Below are 27,070 nucleotides of genomic sequence, written 5' to 3' on the forward strand. Positions count from 1 at the left end.
GAAAGGAAGTCGCAGCAGCAGGCATCCTGACATTTGTCCTGAAATTCTTTGGTCCACATCAGCTAAGACAAGGACAAGCTATACAACCACAATACCATTATCACATCTAAGAAAATTAAACATAATTCAATATCTAGCGCAGGCAGGAGAATCAAAGCCTGAACGCACGCCAGGTCATTGGAGCAATGGGCGCCTGAGACCAGGTAGGGGGTGGAGGTGCAGCCACTGCCCATCGATAGCGGGGAGTGGCTGTTAAGCTGATGCCCGGGAAACCAGAAGCGACCCTTTCAGCAGTCACCTGACCATGGGTCTCGCAGCTGTGGCTTAAAATACCAACTTCCAATTCGTAAATTTCTCCAATTATTCTCCCCAATTTACTTAGCTTAAAAAAAAAAGACACAAAACAACGAGGATTCAATCAAAGTTCTCGCACTGAATTTGACTGCTTTGTCTCTTACTCTAGAGGAGTCTGGGAGGGGAGATGGATAATGGAGCCTGGATTCGAGAGCCTAGAGGGCTGACACTTTCCCGCAACCCCCAGGTGGCCCAGGGCCGGGAGGGGAAAGCAGCGAGTCCGAGGCGGGAGGAACCAAGTTCCAGAGCGTGTGAGGGAGGCCGGTGCAGACCTGGGGTAGGTTCCGACGGAAGCTCGGGCCCCACGGTGCCGGATGGTCCCACCCCTTAGCAACGGCCCAGCCTCCCTCCCTAGAGACGGGACGCCAGACCCAACGCTGCGCGGTGGAGCGGGTAGGTCGGTGGGGCAGAGGCACCGCGGGGCGAGCACGGGCAGGGGACCCCGATAGGGAGCAGAGGGCGAGTGTACAGGAAGGAGGATACCCTCTCGGCCCAGGGTCCACGTCCACGAGTCTGCGCGCAGTTTCCGGAGCCTTGGCCAGTGGGAAAGGAGTGGTGCGTATTTTTAAACAACCATGCAACTAAGTCCTGTTTCCCAGACAGGTTTTTCGCCCCACGCCCCCTCCCCACCGTGAAAGACCCAGGCAGGGAAGGAGCCGAGATTCTGGTCCTCACCAGCCACCCAGGTCCTCTCCTGATCCCCACCACATCTAATTCCTTAGTCCTCAGTGTCCCCATCTATAAGTTGGCAGAGTACTGCTGCCAGTGAGTTGTTACGGAGATCAACTTGCCTCCCTTTACTCCTCTCATTCCTTCCTTCCTTCCTTCATTCATTCACACAATTATTAGGCAAACACTTTCTCGGCACCTGAGTGTGTGTGAAACGTGTGTCAGTCCCGTGCTCGGTGCCAAGGTTCTAGAGATCAATGTCACTTGAAAATTCCTGAATTTGCAGCCCTCCTGTCCAGCGAGGGGAGATGTTGACTGGAGGGAAGGACCTGAGGTGTGGGGGACATAGAGAGGTGTCACATCAGGTGAGCGCTCCAAAAAGATGGCGAGAACTCCAAGCTTGTGGGGATTATTAGCACCCACAGTGTTGTTTGCCAGGTAGCGACACAAAGACAGAGACTTCCCAAATCCCTTAAGCCACAGATCAATTTGTCAAACGAGATCTCACACAGGACCCTGGTATGTGAAACAGATAAAGGTGTATGGTCCTTGCTGAATTGGCTGGGTGGCTTGGAAGCCCTCCTGCTTAGCCACCCCCCCCCCCCCCCCCCGCCCCGCGCTCCCCGCAGGCACTCACTTTGCAGAACCTCAGGGTTCCTTGGTACATAGCTTGAGAACCACTGTGGTGGTACTAGGGACATGGACCTTTGGGTCAGCCAGAGGTCAGTTTCCACTCTGGTTCTGCCATTTCTTTGCGGTGGTTCCTTCGCAAGTTTCTTGATTTCTTTAGACTTTAGTTTCCTTGTTTGTGCATTGGTGATAGCAGTAGTACCTGCTGTGCATTTCAAATACCCCAGTTCGTCTGTCTGTATCCATCCAACCCAGTGCCTGGTGGGTGGGTGGGTCTCATGGGGTTAAATGTCAGTGAGCCCAACCTGAAGCTTTCTCTAGCTCAAAGCAACAGGGCTCCAGGTGATCTGACTGGGGAGAAAGAATACTTGGGTTCAAATTCCAACTGTGCCTCTTGCTGGCTGTGTGACCTTGCACTGGTCACTTAATCTCTCTGAGACTTGTTTTCCCCACCTCTGAGAAATGAGGATAGTCTCAGTTCCCACCTCAGCGGTTGAAATGAGATGATGTGTGAACTGCATCTAAGCCCCTTAATAATATCCATCATTCCCAACACTGGGCCACCCCTGGCATCTTACCTGCCAGTTCCCTTACCTGACGCACAAATGAGGGAAAATACTCATGCAGAGGCTGCCATCTCCCATGGGGCTGTCACAGGAAGCAGAGGTCTTTCTGTCTGTCTCTCTGTCAGAGGTCCTTGCACGCTGGCAGTGTACAAGTGCCCAGAGTTGGGGTGGGACTGGAAGGGAGCTGTGGATCCTTGTGAAGGGCTGAGGGACAGTCAGGAAACAGGACTCTGAGTTAGCAGCTCACTCTCACACCTTCCTTCTGGGGACATGCCTGGGTGCGTGCCCCCACTGCCACCCTGCTCAGAGGGAAATGGCTCACAGGTGCAGCAAATTCCCCTATCATAGACTCCTTTTGCCCCCAGCGACACTGCGGTTTCCTGGACTTTTCTGCTTCTGTTATCTCCATCAGTCCTTATAACATACTAGTGAAGCAGCTGAGCATATTCAAGCCCATTTGAGAGCTGGGGAAACCGGGTCATGGAATACTCTCCTGTGGACCGGGAACCTTGGCTTCTCCAAGGCCTGTTCTGTTTGTTGATTTTGTTCAAAGATAGGGCAGACAGACATCCATAGGTTTGCAGCCATGATGGGGGTGGTCCCCAGTGGGTCCTCTCTCCTTCAGGCTGCTCTTGAGAACGGCTGGTGACTGTCAGACAAGTGGAGCAAACTTAGCATTGTTTTCAGCACCTGTCCTGGGGAGGCAGCTGGCCACCAGAGAGTGAATTCAGGGAGCAGAGTTCTGGTGGGACGCGCCTGACTGGCTAGAAGCCAGTTAGACTTTGGGCTCAAAGTTAGGGCCTCCTGCCAGCAGGTCCTATCCCCTTCACAGTCCCTCAAGCGATCTCGCCAACTTACCACCCCTTTCTTAGAAATGGACTCAGCAGCTGCAGGCTGCTTCAGCATTGCTAGGGAGCTTGCTCTAGGCAGCCCCGCTGCCCGCCCACCTTTCAGGTCAGCCCAGGGAAGATTCCTCTGCCATGACCCTACACCAGGTCTACACCAGCTAGTCCCACTGGCAGCTAAAATGGAAATGACGGAGCACGGAACACCCAGCCAAAAGAGCGGCCTGTATTGCAAGCTCCTGGCTGCCTCATCCCAGCGTTCAGGGGGTGGGTAATTGGAGGGACAGAAGGAGGTATGTTATTTGGGCCAGGCCCCTATTTCCTTTTGTTAAGATGACCCCTTTTTAACTGAAATTTTTATTGAGATAATTGTTGACTTACTCCATTTTTATTTTTGTATCAGCATTACATGAAAACTTCTTCTTCCCCCATACCTTTGTCCAATTTCTTATAATGCTCCCCCGACCAAGGAGTTGCCCTGGTGATGCATTTTGAGGTAGCCAAAAGCAACAGTGGCTTGGCAGGGTCTTGCTCTCCCCACAATGAAAACTCTGTACACCTTTGACCTTGGGATGGAGGATGAGCACGCAAACCAGTGGCACATCTGCTGCTCCCTGTGGGGAGGGAGGAGGCTGTGTGCTTCCTTCCTAACGTGGGCCGGCCCTGAGCACAGTTGCTGGACGCAGGATCTGTGAGCCAGGGGAGGGTCCGGATCCCCCGTGGAGGCCATTTAGTCCTCTGGCTCCTGGGGTACGGCTGGGGGTTTTGGGTGGGGGAGGCAGGACATGGCCCATGCCCCACATGGGGTGAGGCAGAGCATCCAGCAGGGCTGGGCTCGGGACTCCAGGGCTGCCTCTGGGTGAAAGTCATTTTGGGGAAAACCAACAGGGCCCTTTATTGAGTGAGTGAGCTCTGGGCTGCCCGCTTTGTCTCCCCTTGTGAGAAGCCAGGTCTTGCTCTCTAATATGGGGGAGAAGGGGTGGGAAAGTGCAGAAGGATGCACTGGGGTGGGGCATTTGCAGGGCTTTCCAGACTCCCTTCACTCAGCCCTAGCTCTGGGGACTCATTTCTCACATGCAGCAAGCAGGGAAGGCCTCCTGTCTCCTGTGTCTGTCCAGATTAAGGGGAGACCACTACCCACCCCCTCTCCCTCTTCTGTTATCCATGCATAGGTGGCTGCGCTTGTTGGCGGGTGGCAGATAAGGCATCTGTATCATCGTGCCCCTGGGGACTAAGCAGAGGCTGGCAAAGGCCCAAGATGCCGATATCTTCTCCTAGGAGTTCTGGCTGGGACATCGCCCTGTAAAGCAGCATGGAACAGCCTAACAAAGAAGACTGCAGCCCAGGAAGGGCCCCTCAGGGCCCAGAGTGCAGCAGCACTCCTGAGGGAGAAGCGGATAGTCTGAGGAGGACTCATGCAGGCCTAGAGCATAACCTGAGGAGGATTCTTCTGAGAGCAGATGCTGTGTCGGAGAAGCCTCCTGCAAGCCCTGACCCCAAGCCCCCAGCTTTTCCCCTGCCCCTGCCCCCATCACCCATGCTCTCAGACTTAGAGCAGGCCCAGAAGTTGCCCGTGACAGGCAGTGATAAGAAGTACCCACTGATGAAACAGCGTGGGTTTTACTCTGACATTCTCAGCCCTGGAACTTTGGATCAACTTGGGGTGAGTGTGGCAGCCATCCCCTACAAAGCCTGAGCCCTCCTTATAGGTTCCATTTGCTCATCCTTCCTTTCATCCATCCTTCCATCCACCCACCCATCCATCCATCCATCCTTCTATCTGTTCATTCATTCAGCAATTCATTATTCATTATTATTTGAGCACCTGCTGTGGGACAGGCCCTGGACTGAGCACTAGAGACAGTGAAGATGAAATATCCATGTCCCTATTGTCATGGGGCAATGGCTTTGGTTGGGGATCTCCCCCCATCCTCAGCTCTGGTTTGGGAGGGGTCCTTGGATGAGTTGGCGTATTGCTGAGATCTAAGAGATGGTCAGATGGGGATTGGGGGGAGTGCCCCAGGCAGGGGAAACAGAAGGTACAAAGGCTTGGGGTTCCTGACAGAATCCATGGCACATGTGGAGGAGGAGGTTATACTGTGAGGGGAGAGAGGGAGGATTGGGGCAGGGGGAGGATGGAGGGGATAACTAGGGATATAGGTATGAGTCAGCCTTCAGAAGGTTTTAGGCAGTGGAAAGGCCACAGGTGATAGGACAAGGAGCCACTGGTGACCCACTATGCCCGGAGCGCCAGAGTGGCCTTTGGGAGGGGAGGTCTGCACAGACCCCTGCTGGCTTTGCAGTACCTCTGTCTTGTGGCTCAGCACCTGGACACACCCCGGAAGTATTCTCAGAGTGAGGAGTGCAGGACCAGAACAAGTTAGGGCCAGGAGTGTCCCAGGGGGCCACAGCTTGTGGCCCACCATAGCCTCTGAGTGAGGAATTATGCAAACTCACTGGTTCTGCCTCACCCCCATGTCCCTGGGGTGCTCCCTGGTGGATTTGGGGGAGACACCTGGCCTTGGGGTCCCTCCCAGTTCCTGCCTGTCCCGGGATATTTACGCCCCCCTCAGGGCTCTGGGGTTTGATTTTAGGAAGTATGCCGTGGCCCCTGCGTGAAGCAGAACCTCCTGCGGCAGGCCGACCTTGACAAGTTCACACCAAAAGGTCAGTGCTCAGGAGGGTTGGGTGGGCAGGTGCTTTTAGAAGCAGGGCCTCTAGCCTCAGGGAGACTGTCTCTTCCTGACCGAAGGTCTCAGTTTCCTCAACTGTAAAATGGGGATCACAATAGATACATTGCTTTGCAAGGGCCCAGCTCATGATGAGTGCTCAGTGAACCACTACTGCTTTATCATTTCTCTTAGCAGAGCTGGGACAAGGGCCCCACGGTGGGCCGGGGCTGCTGAGGGCCAGCGCTCCAATTCCCTCCACCCAGCTGGGGGTGGTAGGGGTGTATTTTCTGCCCCCCCTGGAATGGGGCGTGGAGGAGGCCAGGACTGTGTCTGACCTGTTCCCTGCTAGGGCCCCAGCACTGGGAACAGGGCCTGGCACAGGAAGTACCCAGGAGAAGTTTGCTGGAGGAGGAAAGGACTCTGCTCTCAGTCTCTGTGATGAGGCTTGTACAGACTGGGACAGGTCTGTAGGGAGTGGGGCGGTCACTAGTGGCAGAGGGAAGAATAAGAGAAGTGGCTCCAGCAGAAGCAGTGAGCAGGATGGCACCCTGAGAGACAGTGAGGAATTAGGTGGGGCCCTGCTACCTGGCTGGCAGACAGTTCTCCCTCTCTATCAAGCATCGATGCCCCTTGATCCCAGCTTCTGCCCCTCCTCTCCAAGTCCAGGAGCGGCCTGGCTCTTCGCTGGCCTTACCCAGATTAGTCCTCTTGGGGACCACTGGCCTCATGGGGTTTGTGAAACCCCAAAAGTGGTACAGGAAACATCACATGCATGTTCATTTGTGCTGTGATTTGAGGATCCAGACGATTATGTTCGACAGTCTCACAAGTATGTGATTCTGAGAGTAGAATGGTGTCATGGACCCACTGGCTCAAGAGCAGGTGACTAGAGGTCTGAAAACTGCCTTCTTGGCCAGGCCTTTTTGGTGGTGTGAGTTTCCCCAAGCACCTGGCAGCTTTGGTGAGAGCATGAACTTCAGCTGAAGGCGGGTGGCCTCTGCTGAGCCTCTGGAGGCTTCTCTGGGGTCCCAAAGTGTACCCCCAAGGTGGACCCTCCTGCAGTGGGATACCTCTGAGCCCAGAGAGGTGGTGAGGCACAAAGGGGTCACCAGGGCCTCACAGGAGAGTGGAGGGGGGCTATCACTGAGCTGGCCTATGCCCATCCAATCCCCGGGGAGGCTGGTTCATCTCCGGAACCCATTCTCACACCTCGTTTCCCACCACTATGGTCTCAGTTTTCCTGGGACTTTCCTTTCCACTTAACAGCCTGAGTCCTGGGCAACCCCTCACTCCCGGGCAAACAGAAATGGTCCTGCTGTCGATGGGTGTGTGTCCATCAGCTCCCCTCCCTGAAGACCTGGAACGAAAGCCTCTGTCCGCCTGGGTGTCTAAGTCGGGGTGGGCACTTTGTGACTTGAAGGTCCCTCAGGGCCCAGGTGGTGGGGCCCCTGATCTTACAGATCCAGGCATCTTACAGATCCTTTAAGTCTGCAAAGGGTCCCAGGGAGCAAATGGCATTCAGACTCTGATATGCTGGAGGGGCCTCTGGGGTAGGGGTGGCAGAAGCCAGGCCCACATGTGCAGAGAGTTACCACTTTGCCTTCCTATCCAGTGGTCATCCTGGCCGATAGTGTGATTTAGCATCTGTGCTGAGCAGTGGGCACTGGTGCTGGGGTCACGGGTGGCGTGGAGGAGAAAGATGGAGCATGCTGGCTCGGGGCAGGCAGAGCAGGACAAAACAGTCCCCAGTCCCTCCAGGCTTGCACTCCCTCGGGTGCCTGGTACCACATCTGGCTTCTCCCCACAACTGCCTGGTACCTGCCTGGTGCTTTGTCTTTAGGGGGGTGGGATGGGGCCCTGTCCTGAGCCTCTGCAGCTCCTGCCCTTCCTTCCCTGCAGTCAGAAGCTTCCAGGTTCCTGAGGACTTTGAGGAACGCCTGGAGCAGCAGCGCATTGGGCCCACCACCCAGTCGCTCACCCAGGCTGACTTCCCGCTGCAGGCCTATGAGCCCAAGGTGCAGGTGCCCTTCCTGGTGCCGCCAGGCCAGTGTCCCCGCAAGATTGAGATTGAGAGGTACGAAACGGTGGGCTGTGGGAGAGCCGGTCCTCCAGGAGGTGGCAGTGCCCAACTAGGAGGTGAGGGACAGCAGGCAACGAGTGACCATCCCCACAGCAGAGGTTACGAAACTGGGTCTGTGTGCAAGTGTTCAAATCAAATCCTGTAGCCCTTTGGTGTCTTACTAGGAACAAATTGCTTTCTTGCCATGGAATCCGGGAGGGTGACTGTGGGTAATGTAATGGAACTGCCCCGCAGGACAGAAGGGCAGTTGGAGCCCAGGACACCCGTTCCAGCTATGCTGCCTCCTGATGAGAGGGGCAGAGGGTCCTGGAGGGCTCCCTGGGCCACACCCCTGCCCCACAACCCGGGACCCTTTTGCTGACACCCATGAAGCCACCTCACACCAGCCGTCATGAGATTCCCCTCATTCTCCTTTGCCAGGAGGAAGCGGCTGTACCTAAGCCTGGACATCGAGCAGTTGTTGGCCACCGAGGGTATTGACTCCAACAAGCTCATGCCCAGGCACCCAGACCCCAACCACCCCCAGACCATCGAGCAGGGCCACGACCCGCTCTTCCCCATCTATCTCCCACTGAAGGTGAGCCCAACTTCCATGTGGGGCCTGCGGTCGGGGGTTGGGGTGCAGGACCTCAGCTGAGGGGTCAGACTAGAAGGGACACCCCACGGCAATCACAGGGCAACTGCATAACTGGAGCCCCCAGGGGTCTCAAGTCTCCTAGGCTGGGACAGGCGAGGTCCCAGGATGCTTGGGACGCTGATTCTCTGCTTCTTCCCTGGGAGCCTGGGCAGCCTGTGTGCCTGCTCCTGCCCCACCCCACCCACAGGTACCAAGAAGCAGCCCAGGTGGACTGTGGAGTGTGTACAGGCCTCCCTGCTCAACTCTGGGCTCACCAAGATGGGGAGACCAGGAGTGGAGGAGGGCATCACTGCAGCCCCTTCGGGGCCTCCCTGGGGACCCTGGGTCCAGGGAGGAGAAAGAGGGAGGATAGCCTGCCCTGCCATTCACCCCCCACCCTTCCTCTCCATGGCCCCAAGCATCTCTTGCCTGGTGGTCCCTGTGCGGAGGCAGAGCTGAATCCACGTGCACATCACCCGACTAAGGGGGGCCTCTCAACAACCCTAAATCGCCATCGTTTCCAAGTCTGGGTGGGGTGCTCAGGAAAATCCAAGGGCCACCTCTGCCCTCAGGTCTGAGCTGGATGATCCTGGGCGGTGGGAGAAAGAGCTCATATCCCTCTCCAGGTACCCCGCTTCCTAAACCTCACAGTGGCTGGGCTGGACAGGGATTCAGGGTTTCACAGAGCCAGACCCAGGGGCCCCTGTGAGCAGCAGAGGAGGGGCTCGGCTCTCTGGTGCCCAATGTGCACCTCCTGTCTCAGGGAGGAGGCTCCGTAGGCAGCGCCATCCTCTGGCATGCCAGCCTCCTCCTGATGGCTGCTGTTTTCTTCCAGGTGTTTGACAATGAGGAGTTTGACAGCCGGACTCCCAGCGAGTGGATCAACATGGGCTTGGAGCCGGGGTCTCAGGACAGGAGACCGGTCCCAGGGAAAGCCCTCCTGCCCACCGATGACTTTCTGGGACATGGTGAGCAGGGCCAGCCTGGGTGGGGGGCAGGATCCTGGTCTGCCTCATCCCATCCCAGCAGCAGCCCTGCCGTGGACTCTGTGCTGCCCTAGGGCCTGGCAGCCCTGGGAGCTGAGGCCGCCCCACTGGGATACGGGCCAAAAGGCTGACCACACAGAGACAGGAAATGCAGGGACCAGGGATGGCATTGGTGGGAGGGCTGGGGAAGGGACAGCTGGATGGTGTCTACTGTTTAAAAACACCTTTTTTATTGGTAATAAAAACAGACACGTTTCTTGGAGATGTTCAAATGTGCACAAGGGGTACGGTTCAAGCTGTCCCATCACATCGCCCAGAAATCCCCGTCGCTCCAGCTCTAGCTGTGGCCTCTTGACTTTCCCCTATGTGGACAACACACACATTATCACACAGTCACTTGCTTGCAGACACGCACACACACCGTCAGATGTTCACAAGCGTGCTCACTGTCACGCACACCGTCCCTCACACTCATAAACACATACAGTCGCACTCGCCCGCACATTTTTATCACATAAACACACGCTCAGCCCTAACATCGCCCTTTGCAACCACTGTGGCCTCCCTCCACACACATCCCCGCACTGATGCCCAGGCTTCCTCCAGCTTGTCTGTGTCGGCCCCTCCTTTGGCCCCAGATCTGCCCTGGGGGCCGTGCAGGCTCCCTCCAGTTTCCAGCGGGTAGGAGCAGTGCCAGGGGGAGTTTCCACAGCTGCCACCCTGGCCTGCACGGCTGATCTCTCTTCAGGCATCCCCGGAAGGCCTGGGTCATGGGGTGGGAGGGTGGAGGTAGCCATGCCCTTGTGCAGGGTTGAGGGCTGCCCTGCTCCCTGCCCAGTGTCTGGACTAGTCACCGTGGAGCAAGGAGTGGGCCAGGTGGGCCAGCGCGCAGGTGGCAGGTAGGCTTGTGAGAGCCATGTTGGTTTTAAGGCTGCTCAGCCTCCAGGGGGCCCACAGGGAGTCCACTGAGCATGCCGTGAAGTTTATGTTTCGATTTAAAATCAGGTTAATGTGGGAATCAATTTCTCCGAACTAGACAAGAAACCCAGAATGTTCCTTTTACTGTGGACTTAATTGCAAAAATAATTTAACTCAATTGTTCCCAGATCTGCAATTCCTGGTGATAAAACCAGAACGTTTGGAGCTGTATTAACCTTAACTGCACCAAGTACCAGCCTCCATGGAGTGCTTCTGTCCGTACCCCATCACATAGGCCCTAGCCTTGGGTGGTAGTGCCGGGGGAAGGGGCTGGCAGGGAGGTTTTCTGCCGGAGAACTCATTTTCTGCTGGGGGCTTCTTGTGATATCTTTTTCTCTAAGCTGAGCCGAGACAAGATCAGCATTTTCAAAAAGGAAACTTACTAGCAAGGGAAGGGAAAAGCAAAATATAACCAAAGCCAGTGAGGTATACCACAGCGACCTCCTTTACTCATCTATCCAGTATCAACCAGTAGGGAGTGTTTCCTCGGAATTCCAGCCCTTCTTCCTTCCTCAGCCCCCTCTCTATTACCTGTGTTTGTTTTAAGCCACTGTGTATTGAGTCCTTTTCTGCCTGGCACCGTGCCATGTGCGTCTAACTTCCACAAAAGTTTATTGAGCACCTACTATACGTACCAGTTGCCATTGTAGGTACAGGAATGCAGCTGTCATCAAGATGGGACAAAGTCACTCCTACCCTTGGGGAGCTGAGGTACAGGAAAGCTCTTCATAATTTTCACAGAGGCCAACCAGAACCAGGGGAAAATGCATATACAGTATGACTAGCTCTGGGAGGGACACGAGCAGGGTAACAGGTCAGACAGGGCCTGGTGAAAGGCACTATTTTAGGCAGAGATGCTTCTCTGAGCAGGGAGAAGCTACTTGAGCAGGGAACAAACCAGCAATGTGACCTGAATGAAGACTGTTCCAGGCAGAAGGCATAGCCAATGCAAAGGCAGGAGCAAGCTCCAAAGTCACAAGAATAGCTAGACGTCCAGTGTGGCTGGAGAGAGACGAGTATGGGGTGCAGTGGCAGGAGGTGAGCTAGAGAAGGAGGCGATGGCTTCCAGCCCAGGGAGTGTGGGAGGCCCACCCAGACCAAACAGGCCCTAAGGCACACTTTGCGGCCATTGCAGAGCAGCAGTTTCTATCAGGCCCTTACCTGTCCTGATAATGAGGGGCCCAGGGGCACAGGCAGCCGATGAGAAGGGCTGCACTCTGCCTTGGTCACTTTGAAGGGGTATAGCTCAGACTCGATGACCTTTACAACCAGATCCTCATGGGTCTCAGTTTCCTTGGGGCTTTCCTGCCTCGTTTCCCAGCCCTGCTAGTCTGTGTCTCTGGTTCTGCCCTGATGGGGTCATACAGCACACAGGGTAGAGAGGCCTGGTCTTTCTGGCTCCTCCTGCTGCTTGGGGTTCCCCAGAGACCAGCTTAGCTGGGAGGAAGCAGGGCCCCCACTCTGCTGGAGCCAGAGGGAGTCTTTCTGATGTGAGAGAGGCCAGACTCCTGAGACCCGTTCCCAGTACCTGCTGTCCACACTCAGAGGCCCCTACTCACCCTGTGGCACCGAGCACTGGTGGGTTCCCCTCCTGTTTCAGAGGACCCCAAAAGTCGGGAGCTAAAGTATAAATGGTGCAATGTTGGTGTCCTGGACTATGATGAGGAGAAGAAGCTATACCTGGTACACAAGACAGACGAGAATGGCTTGGTGCGAGACGAGATGGGGAAGCCCATCCTGAATGGAGGGGTCACTGCTGAAGGTACAAGCTCTCCTCCGCTGACCCAGGCAGATCCCCAGCTCAGACTGGGCCTGGCCTGTGACTGAGGCCAACCCCCACCCAGGGCGCAGCTAGCTAAGGTTGGAATTCTCCCTTCCTTTGTCCGTCCCGCGGCTGTCTGTCCCTGAGCCATGCGAACCAGAGGACCCATCACTCAGAGACCCCAGGAAGGGTAAATGGCCATTACGTGCTATGCCAGCTCTGAGCAGCTGACAGTGCCACTTTCAGCGTGATGTTGAGAAGGAGTGTGGGGCCCATCAATTCGTGATGTATGTGCTGGGGTGGCTTGGAGGAATGGGCATGTGAACAGCCACGCTGTATAACTCCTCGTTTGTGCAAAGCTCTTTATAATTTACAAAGCACTTTCGCATCCATCCATGACAACTTGTGAGGTGGGCAGGGCAGGCAGTGTCATCATACCCATTTCACAGGTGGGATGGAGGGTCAGGAAAGGAAAACTCCTTTCTCAGGGCTACCATGCATCAGCCTCAGAGCCAGGCTGGAACCTGGTGCTCCAGCCCGGAGAGCCCCACTGCGTGTTCCCTTCTCTCTCCCACCGGCCCCAGGAAGGCCACCCCTCCTGATCTGCCAGTACTGGGTACCACGGATCCAGCTTCTCTTCTGCGCTGAGGACCCACGCGTGTTCACACAGCGTGTGGTCCAGGCCAATGCCCTGCGCAAGAACACAGAGGCGCTGCTGCTGTACAACCTCTACGTGGACTGCATGCCCTCCGAGGGTCAGCGGATCCTCAGTGAGCAGAGTCTGAGCAGGATCAAGCAGCGGGCCATGAGCACGCCCCGGATGCGCAAAGGTTCCTCGTGAGTTCCCTCCATAACCCTCCCCATGCCCAAACACCAGCCTCCAGGAAGCCCTCCTGTGGGGAAGTAGAGCTGCCCAGGGGTAGTGCTCCCTGCATACTTGTCTGTTTGGGGCTGTCTTGCCCACTGTACTGTGGACTTGGACCCCAAATAATTTCTTATTCATCTCTAGATCTCTCATTATCAACTCATGGACTCATGGACTCTTATTTTATTCGAAGGGTTATAATCTGTTACCACCATTTTTTAATTTTGATGCTCAAATTTGGCCAGGGGGAGCCTCTTCAGACTGATTCCTGTGTCATTCTGATATGTTCCTATTGTTCTTGGAGCATGTTTTTACTTTCTGGCACAGCAAAAAGTTCTGGTCTCATCTTGTATTTTCCCAGACCTAGCCCTGAAATCAGTTATGTCTCCAAAGAGTCCTGGTTCCTTTTAGGGGGGAATGGTATTTAGAAGCTGAGATCTTGGCATTAGATGTGCTCATTTCTACTGGAAAGTCATTGCTTTGAGGCTCTTATACCAGAAAAATCTGGGGGGAATATATATATATATATATATATATATATATATTTCTGATTTATCCTTTCTGTATTCTTTTTGCACAAATGAGCAGACATGTGCACATTTTCTTATACCCCCTTCTTTCTTCCGTGAAGAGTAGCGCACTATTCTTTTACATTTTGCCTTTTTCACTTACAGTACCCCCAGGAAATCAATCCATATCATGTCAGTTCATTGAGATTTCCTTCATTCTTTTTTACAGCTACATAGTAATCTGTTATGTGGATGTACCATGCACCGTGGTTTATTCAGCCATTCTCTAATATCCAGGCTTTTTGGTGATTTCCAGTATTTTGCAATTACAAACAATGCTATAGTGAATAACCTTGTGCATTTGTATGTTCGTATGGATGGAGGTATGGCTGTCGGGTAAATTCTGAGAAGCAGGATTGCTAGGTCAAAAGATAAGTACATACGTAGTTTTGTTAGGTCTTGCCAAATTTCCCTCCATAAGGCGTGTGCCGTTCTGTGTGCGTGTGAGCATGCCTGTTTCCCCACAGCCTTGCCAAGAGTGTGTTGTTATGCTATTTAATTTTTTTGCTGGTCTGGAAGTTAAGTAAGTCTGTGAGAATTGTAAGTGAGGCTGAACATCTTTTCCATCTTTTCGTATGGTTAAGGGCAGTTTTTATATCTTTTTGTGACTTACCTACTCATGTATTTTGCCCATTTTTTTTTCTCTCAGGTGTTTGGACTTCCCCCCCAACCCCTCTAATGTTAAGAGTTCTTTAAATATTAGGGATATTGGTCCTTTATCTGTGATATACGTTGTGAAAATATTTATGTAAACTTTTATTAATCATTTTTTATAAGATTTTGATTCATAATTAGAAAGCTTTCCCCTAGATCAAAGTTTTCTTCTACTACTTGTATGGTTTCATGTTTTTGCTTTTTAATTCTTTGATTCATCCTGATGTATGGTGTGTGGTGTGGACACAGATTTTATCTTTTTCCAAATGACTAACTAGCATTTATTAAATGTCCATCAGCATTTATTGGAAGCTCCATCTTTGGCCAGCAATTTGAAATGCCACCTTTACCACTTACTAATTTCCATATGTGCTTGGATATAGTCCTGGGCTTTCTGTTCTATTCTCTTGTTCTGTTTGACCTATTTATGCACTTGTACTACATGTTTAATTATACATGTTTTGTAGTAGTTCTAATGTCTCACAGGACTAGTCCTCCTATGTATCTTTTCCCTTTTAGTGTTTTCCTGGCTATTCTTACATGTTCGTTTGTTTTAATTATTTTTAGAAATTGCCGTAAAAGATGCATAACATACAATTTACCATTTTGATCATTTTTAAGTGTACATCTCAGTGCCATGAAGTACATTCTGTTGTTGTGTACCATTATTACCATCCGTCCACAGAACTTTGTTCATCCTCCAAAGTGAAACTCTACAATTATTAAACACTAACTCCCCATTCCCCTCTCCCCCGAGCCCCTGGCCACCATTATTCTACTTTCTGTCTCTATAAATTTGACTACTCTAGGTACTTCACATGAGTAGAATCATACAGTATTTGTCCTTTTGTGACTGGCTTATGTCACTTAGCATAATGTCTTCCAGTTTTATCCCTGTTGTAGCACATCAGAGTTTCCTTCCTTTTTTCTTTTCTTTTTTTTTTTTTGCTGTATTTTTAAAATTAAATTTATTGTGGTGACAATGGTTAGTAAAATTACATAGGTTGCAAGTGTGCATTTCTATAATACATTATCTGTATATCAAATTGTGTGAAATTTTCTTCCTTTCTGAGGCTGAATAATATTCCATTGTACATATATACCACATTTGCTTATCCATTCATCTGTCAATGGACACCGAGTTGCTTCCATCTCTTGTGAATAATGCTGCTGTGAACATGAGTGTGTAAGTGTCTTTTCGTGTTCCTGCTTTCTATTCTTTTGGGAATATACCCAGAAGTGGAATTGCTAGATCATATGTTAATTCTACTTGTTTTTGTTGAGTTTTTATTTCGTAATCATAAAGTTAATTCTGCGATCCAGCTAGACTTAGAGGGAGATAAGGAAAATGTGGAACCCAAAGAACTGCAGTAAGAGCACAAAGACTATAGGCTATTATGAGCAGATGGGAGAAGGAATGGTTAAGAAAGTTGCTTTAAAAAATTTATTAGAATTGTCCACAGTCCGCAATGGCGAGCTTCTTGCTATCTTGCCATTTCTGGGCCCAACGCGCTCAGTAGTTTCCTCAATATTCACGCCTTCTGTCACCTCGCCAAAGGCCACATGCTTGCCACCCAAACCACTCAGTCTCGGTGGTGTAGATGAAAAACCGGGAACTGTCTGTGTCAGGTCCATTTTCCATGGACGAGATGCCAGGTCCCATATGCTTCAGGATAAATTCTCATCATCAAATTTCCCCCCATAGATGGGATGCCGCCTGTGCCATTTTGGCATGTAAAGTCACCACCCAGGCACATAAACCCTGGAATAATTTGTGAAAGCAGGAGACTTTATAACCAAATCCTTTCTTCTCATGCTCACAGCACTAAAATTTTCTGCTGTCTTTGGAACTTAGTCTGCAAATAGCTTGAAAGAGACATAGCCCAAGGACTCACCGTTGACAGTGATGTCAAAGAACCCTGTGGGTTGACCGTGATGGGGTGGCGTGGGGCAGCTCTGGGTGGCACAGCGGTGTCCACAAAGTCCTATTTGTAATTTTTTGAGAACCCATCATTCTGTTTTCTACAGCATCTTCACCATTTTCCATTCCCACCAGCAGGGCACAAGGGTCCTAATTTCTCCATATCTTTACCAGCACTTGTTATTTTTTTCTCTTTCTAATAGCTATCTTAATGGATGTGAAGTGGTATCTCATTGTGCTTTTTATTTGTATTTTTCTAATGATTAGTGATGGTGATCATCTTTTCGTGTGCTTGTTGACCATTGGTATATCCTTCTTTGGAGAAATGTCTATTCAAATTCTTTGCCCATATTTGAATTCAGTTGTTTGGTTTTTGTTGTTGAGTTTTAGAAGTTCTTTATATATTCTGGATCTGGATGTTAATCCCTTATTAGATACGTGATTTGCAAATATTTTCTCCCATTCCATGGGTTGCCTTTTTATTCTGTTGATAGTGTCCTTTGTGTAACTAGGACACAAAGTTTTTGTTTTTGGTGAAGTCCAATTTGTCTATTTTCTTCTCTTATTATCTGTGCCTTTGGTGTCATACATAAGAAATTATTGCCAAATCCAATGTCATGAAGCTTTCCTCCCTGTGTTCTTTTAAGAGTTTTATAGTTTTAGCTCTCGTGCAGATCTTTGATCCATTTTCAGTTAATTTTTTGCATATGGTATTCGGTAAGGATCCAACTTTATTCTTTTGCATGTGGATATCCAGTTTTCCTAGCAAAAAGTGTTGAAAAGACTGTCTTTTCCTCATGTAATGGTCTTTACATCTTTGTCGAAAATCATTTGACTGTATATGCGAGGATTAATTTCTGGACTCTCTATTCTAGTCCATTGGTCTATATGTCTGTCTTTATGCCAGTACCACAGTGTTTTGAGTACTATAGCATTTTAGCAAGTTTTGAAATCAGGAAGTGTCAGTCTTGCCATATTGTACTTCTTTTTCAAGATTGTTTTGGCTATTTGGGGTCCCTTGAAATTCATATGAATTTTAGGATGGATTTTTCTATTTCTGCAAAAACCATTGCTGGGATTTTGATAGGGATTTGCATGTTTATTTTCCCATGTGAGCTTTTGTATCAACTTGTCTAGCTCTATTTTAAAGACACTTGGTATTTTTATTGGGATTGCATTATACTTTAAAATTACCTTAGATATAGCTGATACCTTTAGGATCTTGAATTGTCCTGTCCAAGAACATATTGTCCATTTGTTCATTTATTTCTGTGTCTTTCAGGAGTGCTTTCAAGTTTTTTTTCATATAGGTTTTGCATATTTGTTATTAAGTATTTTATCTTCTTTGTGTCTATTATAAAGGGGATTTTCTCTATTATTATGTCTATTGATATCTTTATGCTAATTATATATCCTGTTAGCTAACCGAAATCATTTAATGTTTGAGTTTGTTTTATCACTGATTCTCTAGGGTTTTCTAAGTACACATTATCTGTAAATAGAGATAGTTTTACTTATTCTTTTCCAATTCTTATTCTTCTAATTACTTTCTGTTGTCTAATTACATTTTCTAATACCTCCAGTACAATATTGAATAGCAGGGGAGACGGTAGACGCCCTTACCTTGTTCCTAGTATTTGTGGAAATATCTCTAGGGTTTCCCTCTTAAGAAAATGCTCTTTAGAACTTTATTTATTTAATAACATGCTCATTGACTTCTACTTTCCTAAGTGTTTTTGTCACAGGCATTTTGAGAACCTATGGATATAATCATATGATTTGTCTCCTTAGATGAATTAATATGGTGTATTATATTAATTGATTTCCTCATATTGAAACAGCTTTGCATTCCTTTAATAAATCCCACCTGGCCATAGTGTATCATTTTTGAAAAATGTAGTATTAGATTCTGTTGGTTAATATGCTGTATAGAACTTTTTGCATTGACATGTGATGTTGCTGTAATTTTCTTGTACTGTTTTTATCAGGTTTGAAGTAAAGTTATTCTTGCTCCATATAAAAAATTTTGACATTTTCCTTCATTTTCAGTACTCTGGAACAATATATGTTGCATTGGGGCTACCTGGCCACTCCCTTTTGAAACCATTGGTCTATTTAAGCTTTCTTATTTCTAATGAGGTCAATTTCAGTATACTTTTTTCTGTAGGAAATTATCCATATTTAGGTTTTTAAGTATATTTGCATAGAATTTTACAATATGATTTTAAAATTTTCTTCTGTTTCAATGTTGACTTCCCCTTTTCACTTTTTATTTTGTAATTATACTTTCTTCCTTTATTTATTTTTTTGCTTTATTAAGTTACTTAGTGATTTGTTTTGTTTGTTAATTTAAAAATATATAAGATTTAGACTTATTAATGTGATCTACTGTTTTCTACACCTACCTCATTAATCTCTACTTTTACTTTATTATTTCCTTCTTGTGCCTTCGTTTGACTTATGTTTTGTTATGTTTATAGCTTGTATGTGTGTATGCATGCTAGGAATTTAATTCACTTATTTACATTATTATTGATAAATGTGTTTAAGGCTATGAACTTTCCTTTGATAACTACTTTAAAAATAGACCACAAATTCTGATATGTAGTATTCAAAATTTTTTTAATTATAAAAATTTGGTTTGTATTTTCCATTTCATGAAAGAGTTTAATATAATACAAGATTTTAAGTTTTTTCCTATGGAAAGTTCTTGTTAACTTTTTTGTTAATAATTTCTAGTTTTATTACATTGAGATCAGTGTTACTTATAATATTTCTATTTTATAGAACTTGCTGATGTTTTCTTTATGACCTAATATATAATCAATTTTTGTGAATGTTCCATTTGCACTTGAGGAGAGGTGTGTATTTCTATTATTAGAGTATAAAAGTTTTTATATATACATATATTCCATAAAATCTACCTTATTTATAATGTTATTTATGTCTTTCATATCCTCACTTTTGTCCACTGAGAGTAGTGTGTTATATTATCATTATGAATAGCAGCTTTTAGCATTAAAAAGTGTCCTTGATCAGGTTTAATGCTTTTGACCTGAATTTTACTTTGTTTGATATCAGAATTATAACCTGCCTTTTTTGTTGTTTCCATTTTCCTGATGCATCTTTGCCCATTCCTTTATTTTTAGCCTTTCTGGATTAGTTTGTTGAAGGTAGGTCTCTTGTTATACACATATAGTTGGGTCTTACTTAGGAGTCAAATTAAAAATCTTTTTCTTGTAATAAGTGATATAGCTGATATGTTTGATCTTAATTTTGTCATATTATTTCATGTTATAATTATTATGAGTATTATAATACAATGCTGTGTTTCTTTCTCTACATGATGTATTTTCTTTGTTCTTTTACTTTTGAAATTTCTTTTGCTATTTAGGAAGGTTTGTACCTTCATTTTAGTATTTTGTTCTTTTTTTCATACTTGTCTCTTTTAATGGTGCCTATAACTCCCCACTTTCCTATTTAAGCTTTTAATATCTGGTTTGTCAGTTTTTAATGGTATCCTATAACTCCCTTCTAGTTCCTATGCAACAATCTTTGATCTTTTTCTTTCCTCATTTCTTTCTCCTCCCATTTTTAGTTGCTTTTTTCTACTTAATATTTTAACAATATTTTCCACTCTCTATATTTGTTTTAGTCTTAAATCTGCAATGAAATATATTAAGTATATCAGTCTTTTTCTGAAGTTTCCCCCACCATCTTGTAAGGGAGGGGAAAAAAGTTCGTTTTCCTTATACCCTTCTAGGTTCTCGGCTAGAGCTCTATTAAAAAAAAAAAAAAAAAACGAAAACAAAACAAAACAAAAAAAAAACCCCACATCTTAACAAGAGTAAAGCATACACATTTTATTTAATATGTTTTACTTGACATGGGAGCTTTCAAAAAGAAATGAAGACCTGAAGAGATTAAAACCAAGTGTTTTTATGCTAGGTTTGATGAGAAGTGGAAAGTTGTGGGAACACATGACAGGACAAAAGTATATGAGCCTAAGGATAATAAACTGGGGAACCCTTAGCAGGACTTTCCTTCAGATTCCTGATGACATCGCTGCATCTTAGAGCTACGGATGTCTCTTTCTTCCAGGCGTAAGGAGAGCGCCTCTCACCAGAGGGTCTTATGACCTCTACAGGAGAAGGTCAGAGGGTCCTTCTTGCACCTGCCATTTTTCAAATTTCTTCAGCTTAAAACATTCAAGATGCCAACCTGCCATATTTGGGGTAGTATGTCCTTGCTGCCATAAATCTCTTGGTTGGGTGAAGCTCCTCTTCTAGTAGATTCCTCATAAGGGCTCAAGGGTGTAGCGTTCCTAGAGCTCTTGCATGTTAAAACCTGAAGGACAACCTGACTGGATATAAAACACTTGGTTCATGCTTTTATTCCTAGAGCTTTTTTTTATTTTCTCAATGCTGTTCTTTTGTTGCCTTGCTCTGTCGTTGCTTTTGAGAAGTCTGATGCCAGTCTAACTAACATCCCTTACAAGTTGTTTGATTTTTTTGCTTAGAGGCCTTGGGGACTTTTTTAAATCTTTAAAGCCTAATCATTTTAGTAGGGTATGTCTCAGGGTTGATTATTCTGCGTCAGTTTTCCCAAGTACACAAATACATAGATTCAGATATTCTTTTATTTATGGAAGTTTCTCTGGAATTATAGTTTTAAATATTAGTTCTGTTCTATTGTTTTGTTTTTCTTCATCAGCAATTCCATTCTCTCTTCTGTCTACCTAGCTATCTATCTTGCTTCTTTGCTGATTTCTGATTCAGCCACACTCTGCTCCTTTTTAGCTCTTTCTTTTTGTCGTTTTCGTTCTCTTGGTTATGTTCCTGCCTTTCTTCAATGTACTTTATTACATTTTTATTTGACCCTCTTCTTCAGGGCACCTTGTAATTTGGCCTTCCTTCCTGAGATAATTTTGTTTCTTCCGTTTTTTTCTGAGTTCAATCAAATATCTTTTCTTCCTGTTATTTGCCTATTTCTGTATTTTATTTCTGATTCAAGGTGTTTTTTCATATGCCCAAATACTTGTTTTAAGATATTTAGCTCTGTTTGAAGTGTTGTGTAAGTTTTCTTCTTTGTCTTTGTTTCCTTTTTGAAGGTGAGACTTTCCATTAGTTAAGATGTTCTTTTCTTTTTTTTAATAAATTTTATTGGGTAATATTGGGGGACAGTGTGTTTCTCCAGGGCCCATCAGCTCCAAGTAGTTGCCCTTCAATCTAGTTGTGGAGAACGCGGCTCAGCTCCAAGTCCAGTTGCCGTTTCCAATCTTTGATTGCAGGGGGAGCAGCCCACCATCCCATATGGGAATTGAACCGGCAACCTTGTTGATGAGAGCTCGTGCTCTAACCAACTGAGCCATCCGAGAGGCCCTCTGGAAGCTCAGCGGCAGCTCGTTGTCTTCACTCTAGTGGTGGAGGGCACAGCTCACTGGCCCATGTGGGAATCAAACTGGCAATCCTGTTGTTCAGAGCTCGTGCTCTAACCAACTGAGCCATCCGGGCGCCCCAAGATGTTCTCTTTTTATTTTTATAGTAGCTTTTATTCCTGGAGGGATTTTTTTTGTTTTTGTTTTTGTCTTTTGGTAAATGTAGTTTACTTTCACCTATTAATTTCAAGGATTTGGGATGGTTTACAAGATTCTTAGTTCAAGGGTGCCCTCTTCTGTTAGTGTAGCAAACTAGTTTTCTTTTTTTAATGGATGGCTCCGTTAGAGCACCCGCACGTGTTTTGGGAAGAAGAGTTGTGTGCCCTCCAAGTTTTTTGTTCTCTCTTATCTTTCAGGACTCTGATTTTCATTTTCACTTCTTTTTCCATCACCCTCCAATCCCCAAAGGACTCCTCTTTTTTCCCTTTTATCTTCCCCCTCATAAGTCATACCTTTCAAAAGACGCTACCTCGAATGCATGCACATCAGTCCCTTCCTTGTAGAAAGTGCTCTGATTTGCCAGGACTTTTATTAAGTAATTTTGCAGTTGGAGTGGACTTTCTTTTTCTGGCAGGATTTTAGATAAATCTTAGGGCTACCACTACTCCCCTCTTGGCAAGGTTTTTCTCAGTCTGCCCTTGTTCTCCATGAAGGCATGTAGTAAGAGTGTGAGCAGTAGCTCACTGGGAGTTGATATTTATTTTTCTACTTAAAGATAATGTGAAGTTTGGACATTCTCTTTATTCTAGTTATGCTAAAGGTATGCGTTTTGGTAGTGTCATCTGTTCTTGCTTTTCTTTTCTTTTTTTTTTGAGAGTGTGCTGGGAGAGTTGAATTGATGTGGATACCTTTACCTTGGTTGTACAGAATTCTATTTTTTAGTTTTAGATTATTCAGAATATTTTTGGCTATATGTAACAAAGGTACTAGGCTCAGATTGGCTAAGAGAGTAGGGAAATGCACCGTTTTACCTGTAACAAGAAATCTGATGCAGGAAGTCCCAGGCTTGGTACATCAGGGCTCGGTGTGTTTCCAGTGTATGCTGGCTTCGGCCTGGAGCAGGACGGCAGCAGCAGTCTCAGAAGCACAGGTCCTGGGTTCACTGAGTCCTGCCGTATATCAGATTCCCTAGAAGCAAAATCTGATTTGGGAATTCCTGTCTAAGTGATTTATTGATGAAGTCCCCTCAGGAGAAATCTGTAAGGGAGTGAAGACGGCAGGATATGGTAGAGGAAGCAGCTAGGCAAAAATGTGGACTAGGAGATGTCTAGCCTCTGATCCCATGGGGAACTCTGGAGCATAAGTGACACCACAGCATTTGTCCTGAGGGAGACAGGACAAGGGAGCTTAATTTTATATCTTTGCATCAGTTATTGATCGTTGGAGGAAGCAGCACTTGAGCTGAGCCTGCTGGTCTAGGAAGCAGAGAAGCACAGAAAGAGAACTACAGGCCACAGACTGAGTGAAGGATACCCCTGGAAAAGAGGGGATCCTGGATGGCCTGGGCCACCTCCTGCCAGAGACATCACTGCTGGTTACGTGGGGCTCTGAGCCATGGACGTGCTTTTTCATTTCTTTATGTGTGTACTCAATACCTGTGTACTGGGAGCCCTTCGAATACCAGGCCCCGTGCAAGGCTGTACAGAAATGGCCATGAGCCGGATACAGCCCCATGTACACACTGTCCCTCACCCTGTGCTTACTGACCAACGGGGACCAGGAGTGTTGAGACAGGGGAAGCACTTTGGGAGCATAAATGGGGCCGGCCCTCATCTAGAGAGGGCAAAATATGCCCGGGGCAGAAACCCTAAGGGAGGAGCCGAGCTGGTCAGGCGGAGTAGGCGCCGGGTCAGTCAGGTGTGGCTGCCAGAGGCTCTGAGGCGAGTGAGAGCTCAGTGCCTACAGGGCTGCCTGTGGCTGTACTGTGGGAGCAGGGAAAGTGGTCTGAGAGGAAGGTGGGGGTCAGAGCCAGATATAAGGGCCTCTTGGGGCCCAGAAGGTGGTTTGGCTTTACCCGAGGATCCAGGAAACCCAGAGATGGTTTTTAAGACAGAGAAGGACACGACCAGATTTGAGTTTTGTGGGGAGTGGATTGGAATGGACTGGGGTGGGAGTGAGGGAACCAAGCAGAGGACGGCCTGCACTCGATGACATTGAGAAGTGAGAAGCAAACTTGGCAGAGTCAGGGACTGATATGAGGGGTTAGGGTGGCATGAAAGAGGCTGGGATAGGTGAGGGAGGTCAGTGGCCAGGGTCCGGGTGGGAGGTGTGCCCATGAATCCAGAGGGGAAACCTCAAACTCAGGTGCCCAGGCACCTGCCAGTGCAGAGCCTGGGCCCCAGCCAGACCGCAGCGTGGGGCTGCCAGGGTGTGTGGAGCCTCCCAACTCCCCTCTTTCTGCTCCCCACGGACAGGGTTCTGGAGCACCTCAGCAATCTCTCCAAAGAAGTGAACCTGGATTACGAACGCAGCATGAATAAGATCAACTTTGACCAAATTGTCTCCTCCCAGCCCAAAACGTTCTCCTACGTGACCCTTCCTAAGAAGGAGGAGGAGAAGGTGCCCAAGCAAGGTGAGGATGTTGGGCAAAGGAGGCCTTATGGCCACCCACCAAGCCAGAGTCCGTCCTGCCCCATCTGTAAATCTGACACTCACCTGCACCTAGCCTGTCTCCAGCATTCATCCCTGCCTTTCGCCAACTGCCTGGAGAGCTGGGGATGGGGGTGGGGGTGGTAGATGAAGGCTGTTTTTAAAAATGCTAGTCTGAGTAGTGCAGAAGTAGCAAGGTAAATGTGTGCTAGGAAAGCAGTTGTTCAGAAGTGGATGAAGAGGGGCTCTGATTGTCTGACCTAGGGACATATGGCCCTTTCTGCCTCCAGTAGCAAGAGTGGAACGGCATTGCTGCAGCCCCATTGAGTTGGTGGCATACCGAGTCTCAGAACAGGGTGCCAGGTTCCCAAGCTCTGTTTGCTTTGACCTTTCGATCCCTGCTACTTTCATTTTCTGGACCCAGTTCCATGTCTGTGAAGTGCCCAGGAAGCTGGGTCAGGCATGAACAGTGGGTGTTCCGAGGGCCCTGGTGTCCATATCGTGCCCTGTTGGTGCTCCAGGGCAGGCCCCAGATGGGCCTCAGGGCTTGTGGGCAGAGTAGGTGGGAGTGGATGGGGAGAGGGTCGCCAGTTCTCACCCACTTCAAAGGGGTCTATGACCCAGAGGGGCCTGGAGGAAATTCATTTACTCACCCCAGAACGGGCACATCACTGTGAGGCCTTAGAGCCACTCTGACAGGCTGTCGGAAAAGAGGGGTTCTGGGGGCAGTGTGGCTCTTCCAGAGAGGAGGCAGGACTTGTGTCCCTCCATCGACACCCTGTGGATCTGTCCTGACTCCTGGTGTGTCCCAGGCTGATCTGACACTGGCCCTTCCCCGTCCCCCCCGTCCCCCCGCCACAGGTCTGGTGAGTGTCCCCAAGTACCCCTTCCAGGAGCAGAAGGAAAACTTCACCTTTGTGTCCCTGCTCACACGGCCAGAGGTCATCACAGCCCTCAGCAAGGTGCGGGCTGAGTGCAACAAGGTGACCGCCATGTCCTTGTTCCACTCGACCCTCTCTAAGTACAGCCGCCTGGAAGAGTTCGAGCAGATCCAGACACAGTCCTTCTCCCAGGTGCGTGGGCACCCAGGGCATAGAGCAGTGGCATGCAGGCCAGCGCCTTGGAGGTGACAGGTGCAGACCAGGGGCTCCTGGGGAAGCCTGGGGGCGATCGCCAGCAGTGAGGCTATGAGCCCCTGCTCTCCTTAAAACTAGGCCTCTCCTCTTCCTAGACCTGTGGGAGGCTGGGGGTGGGGCACCACGCGGGGTGACTCACCTTGGAGGGAAAAGGAGAACCAGTTACTTTCCATCCCAACCCTGGTGACCTCTGAAGCAGAACCTTTGTCATGGAAAGGAGAGTGGGGACCCCATGGACCCCTGTATCTACCTGAGGATTGGGATGTGAGAGAGAAGGGGTACAAACTCACGGGAGACAGCTGCCAGATGGCCTAGGAGAAAAGCTCCTTCTCTGCCTCTCTCTCTGCTCCACTCTGTGTTTCTCTCTGCCCCATTTCTATTGTCTCTGTCTCTCTCTCCCTTGGTTGGAGGGAAAGCCCTGCTTCTGCTGCCCCTCCCTTCCTCCTTCACCCAGCAACCCTGGTTGGCAGGGCTTGGTGGTACGTATGGGGCTGGTCACCATAGCCAATGCCATACGCGTGGTCATCTGAGTCCTCAGGCCCCCCGAGCGCCCTGGTGCCTAGAGCTCCTGAGCATGGTGGCTGTGGATGGGAGGTCCCTAGGTGGCTGTGTGATGCCACCTGTGGCCACTGCAGGTGCAGATGTTCCTCAAGGACAGCTGGACCAGCACGCTCAAGGTGGCCATGCGAAGCAGCCTGCGTGACATGAGCAAGGGCTGGTACAACCTCTACGAGACCAACTGGGAGGTGTACCTCATGTCGAAACTGCGCAAGCTCATGGAGCAGATCAAGTACATGCTGCAGGACACACTGCGCTTCCTGGTGCAGGACTCGCTGACCAGCTTCTCGCAGTTCATCAGTGACGCCTGCTGCAGTGTGCTCGACTGCGCTGATGACATGGTCTGGGGCGAAGACTTGATAAACAGCCCCTACAGGTGGGGCCTGGCGGGTGGAGGCAACTGGCAACACCAGAGCTGTTCCTTGCCAGGCCCCAGTGGCTAGAGTGGTGGCCAGTGGGGGGACCAGGGCAGTCAGGGCCAGAGTCCCCAGCTCTGCCAGGTCCTGGACAGCCGGGAAAGCCTGCCTTCTGTGCGGGCTTCTGGGGAATGTCCCACGAGCCCTGGCTGGCATTTCTTCTGTGACTTGCATTCTCTCAGTCAGTCATTGAGTTCCTCACTTAAGAAATATTCTTTGAGCCATGAAGCAGGCAGGGTTTTAGAGGAACAAGAGAGGCATGGCCCTTGCTTTCCAGGGGAACAGACAGCCAGAAAACAAATAAGTAGACACAGTCATTGCCACTCTTGGCAGGGGCTGTGATGGACCCAGGGGGTGAGGTAGGAGGTGATATCTGAGCCAAAGCTTGAGACTGAGAGGAAGCCAGCCACAAGGAGATGTGGGGCAGACGGATGGACCAGCAGGTACAGACCTGGCGGGGAGAAAGAACTTAGGGCAGTCAAGGAAGAAAAGGCCAGCAGGTATGGTTGGAGTGGGGAGGGCAGGGAAGGCTGGTCAGGGTGACATGGGAGAGGTGGCAGGGACCATGCCAGATTATACAGAGCCTCCTAGGGTCACGGTTGTGGCTGGATTTATTCTAAATGTGGTCAGCAGCCATCAGAGGGGAGTTAATTATTCGATTTACATTCCAAAATGAAGCTCCAGATTTGTGGGGACAAGTGAGGCAGAGGAGAATTCAGACCAAGGCTCTTGCCATTGTCTAGACAAGGGGTTATTAGGCTGGGATT

The 27,070-nt window shown here is 48.7% G+C and overlaps 1 protein-coding gene across 2 annotated transcripts in view; it reads left to right on the forward strand.

Moving 5' to 3' along the window:
* The first annotated feature begins 685 nt into the window (after positions 1-685).
* Positions 686-27,070, forward strand: part of DNAH1 (dynein axonemal heavy chain 1) — a 73,923-nt gene continuing 47,538 nt past the window's right edge. For both annotated transcript variants that reach the window (XM_033133065.1, XM_033133066.1), the window contains exons 1-11: positions 686-747; positions 4,237-4,727; positions 5,659-5,731; positions 7,636-7,810; positions 8,237-8,393; positions 9,268-9,400; positions 11,997-12,158; positions 12,743-12,995; positions 24,019-24,176; positions 25,055-25,266; positions 25,965-26,263. In XM_033133065.1, the coding sequence (XP_032988956.1) occupies positions 4,377-4,727; positions 5,659-5,731; positions 7,636-7,810; positions 8,237-8,393; positions 9,268-9,400; positions 11,997-12,158; positions 12,743-12,995; positions 24,019-24,176; positions 25,055-25,266; positions 25,965-26,263 (1,973 nt within the window). In that variant the 5' untranslated portion in view covers positions 686-747; positions 4,237-4,376. The remainder of the gene's footprint in view (positions 748-4,236; positions 4,728-5,658; positions 5,732-7,635; positions 7,811-8,236; positions 8,394-9,267; positions 9,401-11,996; positions 12,159-12,742; positions 12,996-24,018; positions 24,177-25,054; positions 25,267-25,964; positions 26,264-27,070) is intronic.

This window comes from Rhinolophus ferrumequinum, chromosome 17 (genome assembly GCF_004115265.2).
Source record: "Rhinolophus ferrumequinum isolate MPI-CBG mRhiFer1 chromosome 17, mRhiFer1_v1.p, whole genome shotgun sequence".
Taxonomy (NCBI): Eukaryota; Metazoa; Chordata; class Mammalia; order Chiroptera; family Rhinolophidae; genus Rhinolophus; species Rhinolophus ferrumequinum.